Source organism: Lutjanus erythropterus, chromosome 15 (assembly GCF_056507025.1).
Source record: "Lutjanus erythropterus isolate fLutEry1 chromosome 15, fLutEry1.hap2, whole genome shotgun sequence".
Taxonomy (NCBI): domain Eukaryota; kingdom Metazoa; phylum Chordata; class Actinopteri; order Lutjaniformes; family Lutjanidae; genus Lutjanus; species Lutjanus erythropterus.
In genome coordinates this window covers 16,243,488-16,263,626 of record NC_139331.1, presented here as the reverse complement: position 1 = coordinate 16,263,626, position 20,139 = coordinate 16,243,488, and the positions used below count along the sequence as shown (strand labels likewise).

General features: G+C 39.0%; 1 protein-coding gene and 1 long non-coding RNA gene across 12 annotated transcripts in view; one reads left to right on the top strand and one right to left on the bottom strand.

Moving 5' to 3' along the window:
* Positions 1 to 1,257, top strand: part of epb41l2 (erythrocyte membrane protein band 4.1-like 2) — a 60,593-nt gene extending 59,336 nt beyond the window's left edge. For 10 of the 11 annotated variants that reach the window (XM_084737683.1, XM_084737682.1, XM_084737691.1 and 7 more), the window contains 2 exons: positions 382 to 499; positions 868 to 1,257. In XM_084737683.1, coding sequence (XP_084593809.1) covers positions 382 to 489 — 108 coding nt within the window. In that variant the 3' untranslated portion in view covers positions 490 to 499; positions 868 to 1,257. The remainder of the gene's footprint in view (positions 1 to 381; positions 500 to 867) is intronic. The other variant, XM_084737684.1, reaches the window with a different exon arrangement.
* Positions 1,258 to 4,668: 3,411 nt separating this feature from the next.
* LOC146314211 (uncharacterized) lies at positions 4,669 to 11,356 on the bottom strand. Its single transcript, XR_014771931.1, has 3 exons — positions 10,857 to 11,356; positions 8,817 to 9,004; positions 4,669 to 5,223 (listed from the first exon to the last, which is right to left on the bottom strand). It is a non-coding gene; the product is annotated as an uncharacterized LOC146314211 (long non-coding RNA).
* Between the last annotated feature and the right edge of the window lie 8,783 nt (positions 11,357 to 20,139).

Here is a 20,139-nt window from a genome sequence, read left to right as displayed (position 1 = left end):
AATCTATTTTTCTCAGGTCTGGATATTTGCAAACGATCTCCCGTCCACTGGTTTGTTTATGTTGCCTGTCATGTTTGATTTGCTGGATTTACACAAGAGCAACATATTTGTGTCACACTGAGTTGGAATTTTTTCCCACTTGATGTGTCTGCTCCATCTGAAGCCATTTTACTTCACCCCGTTGTCCCCCCCAGTTAATTAACCCAAAGAAGTAAAATAGCATTGTAAATCCAGCATTATTGTCTTTTTCTTTATGCTTCTTATTTAATTTTTCATTTAACTCCACCGTTTCCCCCCCCTCCTTCCTCTCCTTCCTCCACGTCCCCCCACTGCCTGCTGTGCTCGGTGCTGCCACTGTGTGGTTGCCCCTCTGTACTGCAGGCACTGGCCCAGGCCATTAAGGAGGCCAAAGAGCAACATCCTGACATGTCTGTTACCAGAGTGGTGGTTCATAAAGAAACTGAACTGGCTGAGGAGGAGGAGGAATGACTGAACTCAGGTAATAATAATAATAGTAAGGCTTTATTATTATTATTATTCATGGTGAAAGTACCTTATTATCAGCGGGGGTGCGTAGAGTGGTTTATTTACTGAAGAGAGAAATGAAGGATGAAATAAAAACTCCCACTGTGAAGCTGTTAAAACCATCAGCCTTCATCACACATGCAAAGAGGAAGAGAAAGGAATATTAAATTTGGGAAGGTAGGCAGTGACTGATGGAGGTCTGTGCGCGCGTGTGCGTGTCTGTGTGTGTTTGTGTGTGTGTGTGTGTGTGGAGCAGAAAGGAAATATTTTGAGTAGGAAACTACTGTCGAGTGCCAATCATCACAGCACCCAGGCTGATTGCCTTCACCTCTGTTTCCTCAGAGCTGAAGGGCCCATCGTGACTGTTTTCTCTGTTGAACGACCTCCACCACCCCCTACGACAACCAACCCTGACTGACTGAAAGGAGGAGAAGAGGAAGAAGAGCTGGAAAAGGAGGGAGAGAAGTGGTAGACATTTGGAGAGAAGTTGCCAATCTCTTCCCAGTCGGTCTCTCTTACATGTCCGTGGTGCATCTGAAAACCCCCCCTCACTCCAAAAACCAAGAAAAAGAAAAATAATATCCTCCTCGTTCTGAGGAAACAAAAAAGAACCACTTTGTTAGCTTAACATTTGTAGCGTGTTTTTATTTTTTAATAGTGCTTTTTTTCTTTAACTGTTTTGTTTTACAAAGAAAGAAGATAGCGTGTCTGTCATGTATTGCGAAAATAAAAGCTGTAGGGATGCACTGATAGCCAATCCTTATGAGGTAAAAGGCTAAAAATGAAACCAGTGACCTTCAATAACACTCAATAGTCAAAACAAATTTTACTTTTTTTTCATAAATAAGAAGATCTCAACTAGAGTACGCCTTTTATCTTAATCGTTTTCCAGAAAAAAGTGATAAATTTGACACTGAAGTTTTGTACGTGGACTCTCTATCAGCAGTGAAAAGTGGTATTGGTGCATTCCTAAAAAAAAAAAAAAAGTAATTTGTTAAATTACAGCTCCCTCCTTCACTTCATTATGATGTAAATGGAGAGTAACATGATATAACAGTAATTTTTTACAGTAACACGTAGCACTGCAGGAAACGGAGACACAACTTTGTCTTTTTGTTTCGAAGTGTAACAAAATCATTAAAACACATTCACAAATGAATGGTAGCACCACATTATCACGTTTTTATTACTAATGATCACAGAAAACGGAGCTGTAACTTAAAATATTGCAGTAAAAAAAACAAAAACAAATCAACCAGGTTTATGATGAATTTTTATGATTCTGTCTTTTTTTCTCTGTAAGTATAGTTAATATTCATCCACATTCCTTGTGTGTTTGACTAGCGGCTGAGTGAGTTCATGTTCAGTTCAAGTCACTGTTTTGCTCTAAGGAGAGAATACATTCTATTATTTACTCCAGATGAGGATGAAAGAATCTTAATTGGGTCAGTGACATTTATTTGAGCTCGAGAAGCCAAATGATGCAGGTGGAATTAATTCTTTGTGATATATTTGTAAGTTTTACTGCATTTTCGACTCTTTACTGATTGGGGTTGAGCTGAAAATGAACTGACTTTAAAGCTGGCGTATGCGACTTTCTGTACAGTTCAAAATGAAGGTTATTAGATGGGAGCAGCTTTTCAGTAGCTAAACGCTCTCCCTGGGCCCGCCTACCGTACGACACTAGCCATTCCTGTTGGGCCGCAGGGAAAGCAAGGGAGCAGACTTCTGATTGGGAGAGGGGACCAGTAAACTGAAGGATAATTGGGAGACAGTCAACTTGGGAATGAGCGAGAATTTGAACATTGATGCATGGTGGCCTTACTCTACTGCAAAGGGCAAGTTTCACCCTGCAGCGAGTTAAAGCTGTTTTTATATTGTTTGGACAATGCTATTCAATAAAAGTGTTCAGCGCAGGTACCAAAATGAGGACAACTTGAAACCAGAATTCAGAATAATGACGTTTCTACCAGTTTGCTAACTCTGCATCAGAGCCTGTTTGTCGTTCGTCATAGTTCAGCACTTACTTTCACTCCCAGCTTCTTTTTCATTACCAGACTAGACCATACCGACAAAACTTGCCTAGCTATAAAGAGATCTGGGATTAAATTCAGCATGTCTTCACACATTTTTATCTTGGAAGAGTATCTTGAGCGAGTCTAGATAGAAGGCTACTGTGTTGATTGGTTTGAGAGTGTGTAGATAACAGATAATCTTGGCTCATACCGTATGTCTAGATAAGATCCGACGCTGGCTGTGTTGTAACTGTTTCACCACTGTGACCAAATATTCTTCAACATTAAAGTGAATTTGTATGTTTTATTCCAACACAAAAAAAACACTCTGAATCTGACAGTACACTACAAACAGACATGGCGACAGTTACAACATAATAGCGAAATGCGGCTTAAAGGGAAGTGTATCCGAGGGTTTGAAGTGCTCTTGAAACCCATAAATGGCATGATTTATGTTTGATTCATTTTCTGTCCTTTTACCCAAAATGTTCAGTGGAATTCCACAGAAATGTGACTTTGTATAAATATTGGTGGCATTAAATAGGGTAGAACAAGGTGCCTGATTTAATGCGTTTAGGTGGCACAGAAACATTTTTTTCCAGGAAATGTAACTGATTGTAAGCAAAGTGCCACAGATCACTATGAGAAACATTCCACCTGTACCTGTCTAGATTTGTCTGAAGCCGCAGAATGATTTCTGTTTTTTTTATTGCAGAAACATTGACACATTCTGCACAATTTAACCCCAGTTAAAGACTTTATTTCTGGACTGAGGTGGTAACGACAGTCTGGGCTTTCTATTGGGAACCACTGGTCAGACCTCTACTATGCATTTAAATGACATTCCAGATGAGGGGGAAGCTTTAACCTCTAACCCTCTTACAAAGAGATGAAGCAGAAGAGCATTTAAAACAAACAAACCATGCAACACTAGGCAGCTGTGGAAGCTTTTGCTGTTCCAAAATCTTTTAAAAAAAGCATCGGTTATATCTCAACAGCTATATTTGTAGATTTTCTCATCATTTGTCGTCTTTTCTCTGTGATCTAGTTGTTGAAAGGTGGGATTTATTGTGCACCCTCTTGGATGTTTGTAATATTGTCGCAGTGTTTTTTGACATTGAAAGAACACCACTACAAATCAAATTTTCTGCCACCATTTCCTTTTTTGTACTTTTAGCCCCAGGTTTGATAACCTCTTTCCCCGTGGGTTCTGGGCTCTGTTTTAACCAGTCACAGGAGCTTTTGGGGCTGCAGGGGCTGGTTTTCCAAAATGTTTCACATTTATCATATGTAAAGGGTGTTATTCAACTTTTAAGTCCTATTCATACAAATTAGACCCTTTACCACATTCACTGTTCATATTCCATCAAATGCATCTCCATACAAATAAAGGAGGCGAGTAATTTAAGCATCAGCTTTTCAACAAACTTTAAATTGTTCTACATCATTCATACATTTGGAGTATCATTCAACTTTTCAAGCCAGCGGTGCAGTTTAGTGTCAGCTTTCACACCATTCACACTGCAGTTTATTCAGAAATTCACAAATGAATGTCTTGCCATCAGTAACTTTTTTTTAAAAGAAACTTGATCCTCCAACTTATGCTGTTGAACGTTTTCTGTGGTTACCATGGCAACTCCATAATGTCACTCCAAGCAACTGATGATGATTCAATGCCAGCTGATTTTAAAACTGTCAGGGATCTCAACACGGTAACATCATGGAGGACAACGTAACATAGAAAATGCGACAATATACTGCCTTTAGATTACATTAAATCTAATTCATACTGTTACATTTCTCTTTGATAAAAGACAAATGACAATTGGACTATGTTCTTTACAGTTCTATCTCAGGCTTTGTACTACAGTGTGGACATATTTGGAATTAATACCAGCACAATTTTGTATTTTAACAACTTAAAACTTACTTGCAAGTCAAAAACTTTGTAAGGAAAACACATTTTGTGAAAACCAAACCACAGCTGCCTCATTGTTCCCCATTAGCCAACCAATGATCACCGGTAGGATTTTTCTATCTAGCAGCTTAACTGTCTTATGTCTCCCCACACACAGCCACTCCTCCCCTGTGTAACACTGTTTAAATAAAGGATTGTTATACTCTGAAATCTGTTGGTCAGTATCATTTCTTCATTCAAGCACTGGCTCTTTTGTCAATTAAGTCTTGTATGTTAATGTATACATTCTCTATGATCAGATAGTCTAAAAATTAAACGTATGTGTACAATTACAGCTGAAATTAATAGCAATTTCAGGGTGACAAGCTTAAACAAGAGACTAAAACATAAATACAGGTCTAAAAGATGCCACTAGCTTCACAATGATATCAGTCTCTTCCAAGAAAGTGGTAACTTTCAGATTTCCCTGAGCGTTTTAAAAGTTTATGATAGACAAGTAATTTTCACAGATCTTCTTGGACAGTTGGTGTCTATGCTGTTTCATTTTAAGGCACAGTCATTTCCCTGAGACATTCCTGTCCCAGGTCCTTGCTGGTGTTGACAGGACTTCATCTCAGCAGGTCTGAAGTGTCTGTCCTCTATGTGCCCTCTCAGGTGTGTGTGGGCGCTGCTACCCAACACTCCTTCTCCTCAGGTGTGTACCTCTGCGTATGTGCCTGTAGATGGCGCTTCTGTCTTGTTGAAAGCCTGACAGGTCAGCCTCAACTGAGGATAAAAGAAGAAAAAAAACTGGGCAATGATTGAAAGTCAAGATGAAATGGACCACAGAATGCAAACTACATGGATAATAGTCTAAACATCACACTTGCTGCAAAGGGTCTTTTTGTTGCCCTTATAACCAATTAGTTTAAACTTAAAATTGCTAATCAAGAGTGATTTATTTGTTTATCTTCATAGTAAAAAAGAAATCAACTCTTATGTCTGCAAAGCCTGGTTTTAATAGACCTTTTCACGCAAGCCATGTTGTTATAGAAGAGTAGGGTGAACACATTTGTCAATAATGCTAATTAATAACTAATTTCCGTTCCATTTAGTGTGACAGAGCCTTTCGAATGAGCCAACATGCACAATAGCAGCACCCTGACTCTGTTTGACCTGAATGGAACTGAACCCTAATTAATATAATTGGTAACAGCTGTATTTATGCTATTTCATGTCAAATGGCTGCTGTGAAAGAGGTCTATTGCCTAAAACGGGTCGTGTTTAGATGTGTGATAGAGTGATTATTTTAACCCAACCCAGGACCTTAATTAACCATAGAAAAACGTCTATGCACTAAACCTAATCAAGTGTTTTTTGTCCCTAAACCAAAGCGGACTTTAATCTCAGTTTTGTCACACTATGATACTTAATCAGTGTGTACAACGTGCACAATGTGGAAACAACGCGTACAAATCTCGCGAAAGTTTCCAGCCACAAGTCAGTAAGTAATGAAATAATTATATTGTCGCTTTCTTAAAAAATGTAGTGTCAGGTGAATTAAATTCAATAGTTTTGCGAGCCTTTTTACTGGATATGTAGAGCATTGATAGACATTCACTTACATTATGCTAACATTTAATTAGCTTAACACTAAGCTAGCTCATTAAGTGTAACTACTCTAAACATGATTGAATACGATAATTAACTGTTAGTTTGTAGCCCTTTGTGTTAAACTTTGCACAACTCACTAATATGATGCCGTTCACTGTTGTCTGAAAAGGCGTGTTGTATTAGAAACTTGACAGAAGGGCTTTTAATATTTTGCAAGCCTGGAGTTGCCCCTGTGGTTCGGTGAAGTCTGGATGTCTTCTTGCAAAAATCAGCTGGCAAAAAGCAGCAAGGAGGACAACCACATGACTGAGTGAGGGTTTTTTTTTCCTCTGGGGTAAAAAGTGCAATACTGTGGCAGTGAACACACTAATAGACCTTTTTCACAGTAGCCATATTCATTTGAAATAACAGGGTACACACTGGTGTTTCCAGTGATGTTAATTAAGGTCTGGTGTTTATCCTGCAACTTCATGTCAATATGGCTGCCACGGAAAAAAGTCTGTTAATCACTTAAAATGCAACCTGAGCATCTGTCTGCTTCTGGTTTAATCGCTGGAGGATCTATATTCAGAAAGCAAGTAATATTTCTCACCAAGTCGGTAAAACACTGAATTGGGAAATAAAAAGTAGTTTTCTCTAATTTGAGTACTATTGACAAACACTAAACTGCAGGTGTGAGATTAGCCATAATTGATTATAATTGGCCTCAGAATAAACAGCAGGTGATGCACACACACTTTCTGTGTTTTCAGTACCTGTTCACTGATTCTAGCCCATTCATTCCTACAGAACAAATAAATCTTTAACAACAGGTTGCAAAATAATTGTTTAATTTTTTCTATGATGGGCAGTGGTGGGAGAAGTATTTCCACACTATGAAATACTCTATTACAAGTAAACATCCTGCATTCAGATTATTACTTAAACAAAAGTATTGAAGTTTTAGCAACAAAGAGTGTTTAAAATATCAAAAGAAAGAGCTGCCGTTAGTATTATATTTTTGGATCATGATTAATGATGTATATTGAATTAGAATTTTTGTATTTTGAGCGATTTTTAACTGCCTCATGTTGGGTAGTTTAATCTGTACTAATGTATCATATTTTTATTAACTGGTCCAAGACGTGTATATCTTTTGTAAGTAAAACATTAATCTGAAAAGTAACTACTAGAAGTATTAAATACTCTAAAATATTCTCAAGTAAAGTACAAATACCCCAAAATTGTATCTAAGTACTGTACCCGAGTGAGCATACTTTCTTACTTTCCACCACTGATAAGGGATTGACACAACAGTCATCGGGCCAATAAACTGAAACTTATAAGACTAATTCTTCACTTTCATATATCCACAAGGAGTGGGAGCATATGATGAAAGTGGTCATTTTTAAACTTTGATATTTGCAGAATGTGTGTATGACAGTGTGTGTGTCTGTGTTCATTGTCAGAGCAAAGCACAAAAGGGTCAAGGTCACCTAACAAAACATTTGTTACCAGAGTGCACACGCACACACGAAAGAAAATCAATGTTTCCAAGGTTTACATGCTTTGAGGACATTAATACATGCAGTTACCCTCTCTAACACACTCCTCATCCCTCATGCACTCACATACAAACCTGGCCAGTATAACTTATCATCTGAGTGATCAGTATCTCCACAGTCAAATTTTCTTTCAACCTAAAAACGTCACTTTGCAAAGTGTTTTTTTTCCCCCTTGCAGCCTATTTGAGATGTTTTTCATTATTTAGAGTGGAGCTTAGCTCCAGGGCTCCTAGACATTTTTTTTTTTTACCTTGGAGCAGCATGAGCTGTCAGGTATTTTTCAAAAGCCAATAAAGAATGAATGAGACTTCTACATGACACTGATTTTTATGTGCATGTTTGCAGATAAAACGGTGCACTTCATGTTTTATTTGGCTGTGGAAGTTTGTATGAAACGAGAATATTTTCTTTGTATTGGTTAAAAGGTTTGTACACTCTTGGAAATAAAGATGCTCACTACAACCATAAAGGGTTTTTACAGCTTTTCCCTATTGCAGAACTATTTTTTGTTTTGAATCCTTTCAGGGAGTTTTACCTAGAACCCAACATAAAGGGTTATACCTAGAATCATCTATGAAGCGTTCCACCCCAGAACCCTCTCTCTTGATCCAGAAACTTCTCCACCTTATAAGGTGCAAACAAGAACCCACCTAGAGGGTTCTCCTGAGAACCTGTTTATATTCCAAGGGTTTTATGTAGAACACACTCAGGAGGTTCTACCAAGAAAAGTTTTATATTTCATGGGTTTTAGCAAATACAAAGAACTCTTGGTAAAGAAGTTTCAACAATCCTTGAAGAACTCTTTCTTACAACAGGGAGGATGGGGGCTTGGATGAAAAGGGTTCTTAATGGAACTCTTGGTCTCATAAAGAAACCTTGACTGACCCTTTCTTCAAAAAAGGTTTTTTTCAGAAACAAGTAGTTCTGGGTAGAACGTTAGCCCAAGAGGAAGAACCCTTTTGTAACCCTTTCTAAGAGTTTCTAAGAGAGTTGTGGCAGCCTATCTGTGGTGACATGCAGTAAAATCTCCCCTGTGGCGTACATATGCAGAAATAGTTAGAGTGTGTGGTGATGAGTGTACTGTATGTATTTATAGTACATGTGGCCCTGGAGACAGAAGTCTTCCTACAGGATCCATTTAGCCACACAGCACCACAGTAAATGTAACATAGCACGAGGTCTGGACATGAACTAGACATGAAAAGTTAATCACATGCCTACCCTGTCTGAGCTTCCAGCTGAGGTAGATAATCAGCTGCAGCAGCAGCACACAGACAGACAGGAAGAGCAGCACACCAAACAACAAGAGAGGAAGAAAGCTGTCTGTCTCTCTGTCCATCTGTGTGAATGTCTGCCGAAGGAGCAGGGCCAGATCTGCCCAGGGGCCACCCAGCACCTCCATACTGCTTCTACATGGGAGGAAGCAAAAGGAGAAGAGAGGAAATCAGGATTCATGTGATAATACGATACCTGAGGATGATCAAATAACTCTTCAGGAAGTATTTATTTAGTGATTTAAAGTTTAAAAGACAGATAAGTTGTTTTGATAATCATTTCTGTCATTTTCAAACAAAAATGTCAAACATTTGCTGGTTCCAGCTTCTTAAATGTAAGGATTTGCTGTTTTTCTCGGTCATTTATGACAATGAATGAAGAATCTTTGTTTTTTGGACTGTTGGATGGACAAAAGAAGCATTTAGTCACTTTGTGCAGTGGTAAATTGTGATGAGCATTAATCTATAATGAAAATAATACTTAGTTGCAACCCTAAAGCATGGAGAAATCACATTTGAAAAATAGAAACTTCTAGGAGGCACTTGCATCACCAGGTAAATTAAACATCGCCATTCAAATGAGATTGCCTCTAAGTTTTTCTTTTGGTTTGCAAAGAATTTCACGAGTTTCAAGTTAATCTGCACTGTATTCCATGTCGAGGGTACAGAATAAATAAATGGTCTTTTTCAAATTTCCGTTTCATTTCAAAGGCATTTGAGACAGAGAGCATAAAGAAGTCCTGAGAAGGCACACGGCACTGTCCGGCACTTTTCAACGTGATAAAGATACATGGGTAGTGTGGGAGCAGACCAAGCGTTGCCTTATATATAAAGATGTACCAATGTAAGAGCCTACGGGTGTCGAGAGCAGGCCATCCTACCCGAGAGTATAACTGACTGTGGTGAGTCAGAGCTTTACAATTTGTAATGAACTTCAAGGAAGCATGGCAAGCTGTACTAACCATATAAAGTCAGTGAGCAGTGGTATACACTGAGCAGAGTAACTGAAGCTTTGTAACAATGATTGTTAAACAAGGAGAAGAGTCAGAGGGTGGCACACATGGCCGTTATTACTTTGAATACCACCAAGCAACTACGATTCCCATTACAAGTGATACAAGACAAGTAATGTAGTTGTAGTAGTTTTACAGTTTTGTACAATCAAGTCTGCAAAAATTGTGGTGTCATCTTTATTACATTATATTATTACTATATTATTTCAAACAGGATCAGTAGGATTTGTCCAAGCTGTTCATAAATGTACCAGAAAAAGTTTATCGTTGAATCTCATTCCCAAGACATTTAATACCGACATTTTGGGTCTATACATTGTTTTTAGGACATGGTGCATGTTACACTTTTAAGGACTGACTTGGTTTTTGTTTTGAAGTCAGCTAATATCAGCATGCAGTTCAGTCTGATTAACATGTTTGAATAAAATGCAACCTATAAAACAAAACAAAAATTCAGCATTATTTTCTGCAGAAGAAATATCTGACAACACATATGCTGATACAGTATAGACCAGTATATCTGTGTTAGACCAGTATCGGCTGACCAATATATCTGTCTGTCTTTATTTATTATAATTTCCTGCGTTAGTGCATTTAGCAATTTAAACGTTTTGGTTTAAACGGGAGCGCATTTGCAAGCCGCACTAGGGCTTATTTCAACACTGATTAGTCAGGAACCGGTATCAGTTTAGTCTCAGTTATCGATACCTATCGATAATACCAATACTGTAGTAGTAGTAGTTGTTGTTTTGTAAAGTCATAATGAGTCGTGTTTGAATGGCAGCATGCATTAAAATGTAGTCAGCTAGTCTGTGAGTTCATACACATGCAAAACATGTTGACCTGTACACACAAAAAGAATCACGCCGCAGCATCAGAGCATCCCAAAAGAACTAAATACACACACAGAAAACACAATCTTAATTCAATAAAACATAACAGTTATTGTAGCATATTTCAAAAGGTATACTTACAGTTTTCAGGCTTAAATGGATGCTGGTGGAAATGACTTGCGGATGGCTGCTGAATGTGATCAGTGAGCTAACACACACTTGTCCTGATAGTGATCCTTATGAAGTCAAGTTGTCTTCAGCAGCCGGGATTTGAGCGGAGGTCAAAGGTGACGGCTCGGCGACGGCAGCCTCGTCACATTTAAAGACTTAAAAGTTCGATTTTAAAATTCAGTCGGTGTCGGTGTGTCACATCAGGTTTCACTGCAGAGCTTAGCGTGTTAATCCACAGAATATTTCCACGGGGAGAAAAGATGGTCTGGAGGTAGAAGTTGTGTGATTTTCTCCGTCTGTCTGTTTCATCTGTCTCTTTGGGTTTCTTTTTCCTGTCTCTCTCCCAACTGGTTAGAAATACCACCTCTGTTGTTGTTGACGATGTGAACTTTGTTCTGTTCCAGTAGTTGAACCTTGTGATTGCTAAGAAGATTAGCCACCCTGGCCGGGCCTGTGTCTGTATGTGTGAGATACAGTTAATGCTGGGGGGGTCACTGCAGGTTTCAGCGTCCTCAAAACTCAAAAATGTGGGGTAAAAAAAGATGTTTTTTCATCTTGAATGTATGTGTGTGTTGGGGCCTGGAGTAATGTTTTGATCATTGAACCTTAGACCTTTGTCCTCGCTGTATCATAAAACACACACCACTCAATGACACACTTTTTTCACCTCCTCCATCTGATTGGCCTCGTCTCCCTCCCACCTTTCTTGTGTCTGTTCTCCCTCTGTTTGTTTATCTGCAGCAACAGACGCTGATACCTCTTTGATTGCAGACAGTATTGATTACTTTAAAACTGAACTGATAGCATCAATCCTGGCTATATGGCTTTGGCTTTGATAATCATGTGACTTTCCAGGTGGATGACAGTGTTGCTAATGTGTGCAGCTATGAAGTGGCTTTAAATATTAGTTTTATACACACACACTCTAGTTCGTCCAGTAGGAGTGTCACAATTCTCCAAATCCACCATTTGATTTGACTTTTGATTTTAAGGTGATGAGTCACTTTTTTAATTTAAACCTTTTTTTCAGCACTTTTGACCATGAAATGGTTGGACTATCGATTCTTGATTTGTAAAGATCATCAGACCATTGGTTTTATGCCCTGAAAACTGTCATTTACGTTTTCAAATTCCTCTTTAAAAAGATATGGTGACGTGACTTTCAAGGCGGGTGACAATATTGAGGTGGCTTTAAACACGAGTTTTACCCATCCACCCGCCCAGCCTGTCCACTGCACTCTGCTACCGCCAAACAGCTGGCTCCTCGCCACCCACTATTCAGTAAAATCTAGATCAGTGTTTCCCAACTCTGGTCCTCAGGGCCCACTGTCCTGCATGTTTTAGATGTTTCCCTGCTCCAACACACCTGATTCAAATGATCAGGTTGTTGTCAGGCTTCTGCAGAGGCTTGATGATGAGCTGATCATTTGAATCAGGTGTGTTGGAGCAGGGAAACATCTAAAACATGCAGGACGGTGGGCCCTGAGGACCAGAGTTGGGCACCACTGATCTAGACTGTTTGCTGTCCTGGCTCCACAATGGTGGAACGAGCTCCCCATTGACAGAAAGACATCAACGTCCGTGCACATCGTCTGTCACAGACTGGAACTCATCTGTTCATGAAGCACTTGAAGCGGTTCAGCTTATTTGATGAAGCTTAAATGCAGTTAAATGTGCTTGTTGTTAGCTGCTTTTGATAACAGTTCAGCTAAATAAATGTTATGTAATCATCCCATATTAAACCTGCAGTAACAGATTTTTGGACACTTGAGCGCAGTGGAAACAAGCTGTAAGTACAGCAGCGCACCAGCATTTAATATATCAGATTTGAATTTGAATGGTGAATATGTTAGTTAACAGTTGTTTTTTAATGCCTCCAACAGACATGGAACAACATTAGCATCCATTTGGAGTCGTGTTTCTGACCACCTGGTGAATGTAAGTTCAAATTTTAACTCTCCTTGTAGCTCTGTTATGGTCTCCTGAGTGAACTATCTGGCTCTTTAGCTGCTAAATGTTCCGCCATGGTCACCACTTACTCACTTTGTCTGTCTGCCATTTGGTGCCGGGCAGGTAGTGTAGAGTGATTTTTAAAGCTTTTTTTTTTTAAATTGCAAACAGCTGCTTGCTGCAGCTGAAAATGGTGCTATCAGTGAGCGGTGAGAGTGAATCAAAACAGTAAAATTGTAGGTTGGAAAACCAAAACAATGAACTGAAAGATAATCATTTGTTAATGTAAAAATATTGATAATTGCAGATTTTAACTGTTTAGGCTTTTTTTTTTTTTTTTTTGGCCGGTCTTAAACCTTGCTTCACTCTGCCCTTCCAAGCATGTAGTGGCCACAAAACTCAAAAAAGCAAAAGGCCCTATCTAGAGCCAATGTTTGGTTTGTTTGTTCTGGGCACTGACATAAATATGGACACAATGGCTCCACTTCCTCCCACCGCACAAAACTCGCCAATATAAGCCAGTATATTCTGGATAAGAGCGCAGTGATTTTGTGCTGCTGACATCAAGCAGAGCCAGAGTTTATGCAGTAGTGATCAGCATTGGAGCTGCGCTTTCAAGTTCCCGCCCATACACTCAATCAACCATTAAAACCCCCCTTTCATCAAATAATGAATTAAAACTAAACACTTGAACACACATCCGCATGATAAGAACTATTTTGGGGAGCTCTCATGTCAGTGGTTCTGGGCTGGACTCAATCTCAATCTTTTTTTCTTTTCAGGTTATTAATGAAAACGTGCTTATGAATATTATTTTCACCTTCTTACATATTCTGCCAATAAACCCCTGTAAGTCTTAAACACTGGACCTTTAACCTCAGTTTATGAACACTTCATTTTGTTTCCGTCTCAATGATTTTACAACAGTAACGGAATTTTTTCATTGCGCTTTCTTTTTTTTTTTCTCCATACTTTAGATTCTTTGTAAAGACTAACCACCTGAATGTTAAAAACAAAATGTAGTTAGGGGTCTGTAGATACTGACATACCAGCTACTGGTTTAACCAGACGTTTTCACATGCGGTTTTATTTGACCACATGATAACAAGCTAACAAGCTGGCATTAAAACAGAAGAAGGTTGTGTTTGCTTTAGAATCCCCAGGAACGTCAGGAGACTAGTTTTATGCAGCCAACGCTTTTTTGTTCTCTCTTGGAGAAGCAGCACGTATCTCTGCTGCCCTCGGTGTAGTTTGACACCCGCTCACTCAGATCTCAGCATCAGTACTGTTGGCATGTGGAGGCTCATTTAAACGCACCAGTGCTGCTGTCCCATGAGAGAGGAAGCAGGCTTTAGGTGATAAAATCACAGGCGTAATTTGGCTCAGGCCGGTGAGAAGTGCCGGCTAATTGAGTGATGCTGTCATCCGCATCAATAGAATTGATCAGCTTTGTTGTTTGTCCGATTGATCAGGAGATAATGGGCTTATTTCTGGAGAAGTGGGTGTGCGTTTTGTTTTTTTTTGTGTGCTTGTTTTTTGATTGACTGGGGCAAAAGGGAGCTATTTCTGGAGAATTCACACACTGCTCTCTCTCTCTCTTTCTCTCTCTCTCTGTGTGTGTGTGTGTGTATGCATATGTGTTTATAAATCTAGAAGCTCTCTATATTTCTGCTTCATGTTCAAAGAAATAATTAGCTGGGGATCAGTATACTTGCATGTGTTTGTGTGTGTGTGTCCGCTCTCTTATTGATCAGTTTATGAGAGAGAGGCTGAAACGTCTTTGAAGTTTGATCACACATGTTTTTGGGATGTTTGTATGTATTGGTTTAATAAGATTTTTTAATTTATTTAGTTGGTTTTTTTATTCCAAAATGGCATGTTTAATTAAATCAATAAAACCATAAAGTAAATAAGAAAAACAGAAGGAGAAACATACAAACAAGACAAACTGTGCCACTGTTTATTATTCATTATACATGACTTATGAAACATTTAAGTGGCTGTTGTGGAAAGGGGCAGTGAAACTCAAAAATCTCTTGGAAAATCTCCTCTGAGCAGCCATAACTCTGGCTAAATGTTTCCTCCTGATCCGATTATACTGTCGCCCTGATTCCCAGGAGGAGTTTTGGCTCATTTTGCAAGCTTCCTCTAGTCTGGGATGAACAACACAATGCCAAAAAGGATTGTTTTGGGGTTCTTGCAGCATGTCAGCCTGTCACGGCCATCTATCAGTTTCATATTTCACTCAGATTGTATCCCTCATCTTCTTGTGTGCTCTGCTGCTGCCAAAGCACCCCTGGACCTTTGTACGAATTACAAAAACTGAACGCAGGCACAAAACGGGAGTGGGCCACACTTTCAATTATTTGTTGCTAAACTTTTGCAGAACAGAATTAATCAATAGAGGTAGACATGAAGCTGCTTCATCAGGGATGTGTCGGTGAAGGATCAGGGTTTTGGAATAAAGATTGAGAGGTGGGTAGTCCTGGGAGAGAGCGTGTCCTTGGTGTTAGCCCTAGTCCACACGTAAATTGCCATTTTTTAAAACTCAAACTACCTCTATCCAGGCGAGCATTTTAGTGCTGTTTCATAAATAACCTCAGTCCATACCAACACGCCTATAAAATACATATCACGTGACCATTCACGTATACTGTGTCATGTGCACGCCAGTGTAAACAGCTGATTAATGATGATGAACTTGGATAATGCTATTTATATTAAAACATTTTTATATTGGATGTGTCTTTCTTTTCCATAATTGTATTTTAATGTCATTTTGTGTCCTTCTGAATAGACAATATAGCGTCGATGTAGTCTGGGTCCATGATGGTGTCAGATGATGACTGAAACAAGGTGCCTTGATAGTCCAAATAATAGATGTAAAGTGTGTCTGTAGTCTGAATGTATTAGTGGAGTCACTCAGGTAAATACAATGTGCATCTAGGGGTGTTTTTGTTTGTGCTCCTTCCACTGGCGGATCTGTACATTCAAGAGTTTTCTTACCGTTCTCCCATTGCACAAAATATGAACAAACAAGATAACTGCACAGCGTCTGACGTCAAACAAAGGAGACAAAAGCGCTACACAACAACACCAGAGACAGAGTTTCTAATTATCTTCTTTCTGTTCCTTCCTTTCCTTTTCCAAAAAGCTCAATTTTCAGCGACCTAAAACTCAGATTGTGTGTGAATGAAAGGCCAAAATGAGCAGAAAAAGCTACATTTTAATAATTATCTGTGTAAGTGTGGACGGGGCCTGTCAACACCCTTGTCTCCGATGTCAGCCTCCTGTATTTTTCCTCAGTCACTCGTAGTTTTGTTGTTAACACTCAGAAGCTGAAATTCTCCCTCATCTTTCTGTCTGTCTGCTGATATGGTTATGAGGCAGCATCCACTTTGATAAAGAGTAGTTGTCTCAGTGTGTGTGTGTGTGTGTGTTTGTGTGGTCTGATGTGTGGGTGGGTGGTTGTCTGTGTGTGTCGTCAGTACTGTGGGAACGGATCCTGTGTTTCATTGATTGTACAGTGAGATGAAGCCAACTCATCTCTCTCATGTCTCTTTCTCATGGTACCGAGGCTGTCTAATTGGTAGGAAACATAAATAAAATCTATTCTTGTCAAACAAATAAGGAGAAATTTCTACGCATATCTGTCAAAATATGGTACACTTGATGAGCCTCTTTGACCTGATTTATGTTAGATGTTGTTTGTGTGTTTGATTTTTTTTTTTTTTAGTGATATGTAGCTTCCAAAACCACAAGTTTCACATTATTACACTAAACAGAATCTATGCTGTCTCTTAATGAGTATGTCTAGAAGGTTGTTTAATCATGTGACAAATGTCACATTTCTGTCTCCCGCAGGACGTGCAACACTGTTTTCTTCTCCCTTCAAAATTTCTTCTTTATTACATGAGAAATAAGCCAGACCTCCTTTCCATCAGGCACAGAGGAATTCCTACATTGACTGATTTTCTGCATCTGTACCTGATGAGGAGCCAATTTGGACTCCAAACCGTATAACGTAATAAAGAGAAGATTTTAAAGGGAGCAGATAACAGTGTTAAAGGCCCTTGAGAGATAAAAATCACAGTTACAGTTTTTTGGACTCAGCAAATGGACAAAATATGTGTGCATGTGTTTTTCACAGTCTTTAATAACGTTGCATTTCTTAGAGGGAGGGAACGTGGAGAAATCATGGCTGACCATGTTTTTGTTTTCTGGTCTTGTCAGACTGTGGAACAAAGTAGCAACAACCATCTCAATAACCCTATTTACATCCCTCTGTCTTGGACGTATCTCTGACAGGATAAGTAAAGATAATAACTACCTCTTAAAGATCTTGCTGGCAGCGTGTAAAAAAAGCCATTACAAAATACTGGCCCAAGAAATATGGTCCCACTGCTGGCTACACCTCCTAAAACAGACGACCTTTTTCATACGACTCCAAATAGATTTAGGGCAAACTGTGTGTTTAACCAGATCATTTATAATTTAATTGAATTTATAAGTACCATGTACAATATTTTATTTGAATTTAGGAAAATTTGCCTTCATTTACAAACACCCATCATCCCGTGACCTGATATTTCTTTGCTTTTTTGTTCTCTGATTCCTATTTGCTTTTTGATCAATGTTCTTATGAAAAATGTTCAGAAATTAAAAAAATAGGTAAAAAGTTAGATTGCAAAAAAACAGAACTGTTACTCCTTCATTTCTTGCCACCTGTAGTTTACTTACAGTGACAGGAGGACAAGTTAAGGTTTTCAGGTTTAAAGTGCAAATGTGTTTAGAGGCTTCAAGATCCAGTGTGTGAGTTTTACAAGGAACAGGTTGTGTTTGAAAATGGAAGAGGTTTGATGTTTTTGTCATCAGTCTGTCTTTCTTACTGTTTGTCTTTCAGCTACTGAGCTGAAACAATTAGCTGACTGATTTCAACCAAAAATGCAAAACATTTACTGTTTTTTTATGTTGTGGTGAATTAAAATCTTTGTACTTTGGACTGTTGGACAGATAAAACAAACAAAATTGGCATTTTTCGAAACAGTAATTGGCACATTTATCAATGATGACTAATTATTATTTGCTGGCATCCAGCCATCCATTCATCACATCTGACTATGACATTCCTACCTGCACATACACAGTATATTGAGTTAAAACATGCAGTAGAAAAAAACACTGGGAAAACTTTAAATATACTTGTGCATAATAGTAAATATCTTTATAGCACCTACTAAAAACAGAGTTTTACAAAGGAGTCAGAAAGCAGTGTAACAACAGGAGCTAAACAGTAGGACCAAACAAGAGGAAGACCAAATGAAGATAAAGTTAAAACAAAAAGACAGAAAAGATGCTAAAACGCAGGACATGGAATGTCAAAAGCAATAAAAGTCAGAAGCAATAAAAAGCAATAAAAAGGTGACATCACATGAAAGAAAGTTTATAAAAATGGGTGATTCTGCGAGTCTTATCTCCTCAGGCAGGTCATCCCAAAGTCGAGGGGCCCTGATGAGAGAAGCACAGTCACCTTTAGATCTAAGCCTGAACTCTGGACCAGCTTGGACGGCGCCACCTGAGGATCGAAGGCCATGAGCTGACTCATGCAACACTTCAGACTCAGATGGGCTTTAAAAGTGATCAGTAAAATCTTAAAATCAATTCTAAATCGTGCAGGGATCCAATGGAGGGAAGCCAGGATAGGGGTGATGTGATGTTGTCTGTTAACCAGTAATAAGCCGCACTGCTGTGTTCTGAACTAGTCGGAAGCAGGGGAGTGATTTTTGGTTTATACCAGAAAGGAGTGAGTTAAGTAGTCTTGTCTAGAGAAAACAAATGCATCAGTAAGTTTTTCCAGGTCAGTGTGCAGGAACATTGGTTTGCTTCTAGAAATAGTTTGTAAATGGAGGATGTAGGACTGGACAAATTTTTTCTGACATGTGGTTTGAAGCTGATGTCTGAATCAAACATTACTCCTAAATGTGACATCTGCCGAAAGGAGACAAAGGCTATTTCCAGTGAGATTGATGGAACTGAGTGGACTGAACAAAATGATTTCTGATTACTGAGTTTCAGAAAGTTTTGTACCATCGAACAGCTGGTACAGTCTAAAACAGCGGCTAGAAATCTTCTCCCTCTTATGCATGTATCTGTTCTTTTCATCCCAAACTGAATCCATTTTCTAAATTCACTTACCCTACTTCATTTGCATCTCTTAACTTACTTACACTGTTTTCATGAGAGGAGCCTCTCCTAGGTTTTTGCCTGTGCCTGATTTATGTTCTCATCTGCAGCAACTTATTTTCCTCTTTAGTCATTTGTGTGTCTTGTTTGTAGTTGGATCTATGCTTGAGGAGCTAAAGTTCTCGCTGGTTTCATTGGATGGTGGTGTTGCAATTAATGATCTGTCCGGTTATAACATATAATGCCTTCCTCTGTGGCAGTCCATTATTAAAAGATGAGGGGAGACACTTGTCTCACTACTTTATCTTGTAATTAACACACACAGTTGGCAGGAGGCTGTCAGATTTTCAGCCTCAGACATGCTGCAGGGGAAAGACAGGCTCCTGGAGGCTCCATGATACATCCTTACAGAAACAGCTCGGAGAGGCACAGAGAGCACAAGTCACAAGTCACATGTTGTAATGCATTTATGCTCAATGGAAAACGTCAGCCGTAAAGATGAAGTTAGAGGTGGAGTGATACAGAGAGACGGCTCAGAAATCAAAAGTGAGAGGGTTCCAGGAACTCCACTTTCTGAGACGACAAGATGGAGCAGGTTCTTTCAAAGCAGAACAAAATGTTCAGATATTATTTCTCATAAACATTCATGTGAATTTGCTTCAACAAAATGCAGTCAGGCTGTCACTACTGCCTCACTGTCTGTGTGTGTGTGTGTGTGTGTGTGTGGGCTTGCACGCTTTAGGATGGACCTGGGGCAGAGGATGATGATAGAAAGAAACTGGAAGTATTAATTATATTTATTAATTATAAAAAATTATCTTTTTTTTTTTTTTTTTTTCCAGAAATGAATGTCTTCTATTGTTTTGTTTGTGTGCCTTGAGTTGTATTTTTGTGTGTGTCTTCAAGACACCAGCTCCAACTTTCTCTCCATCTCTCTTGTTTTCTTGCCAGTTGTCATAGCAACCTCTTGGCCTTTTAAGCATAAGTTACATTGGGGGTCGCCGATGATGCTCATTGCCATAGTTACCGGGGCTTTGTTAATGAGATTTGGTTGCTTCCAGCATTATGTAAGATGTGTGACATTTACCTACAATCACAGACACTCTGCTTGAGTGTGCAT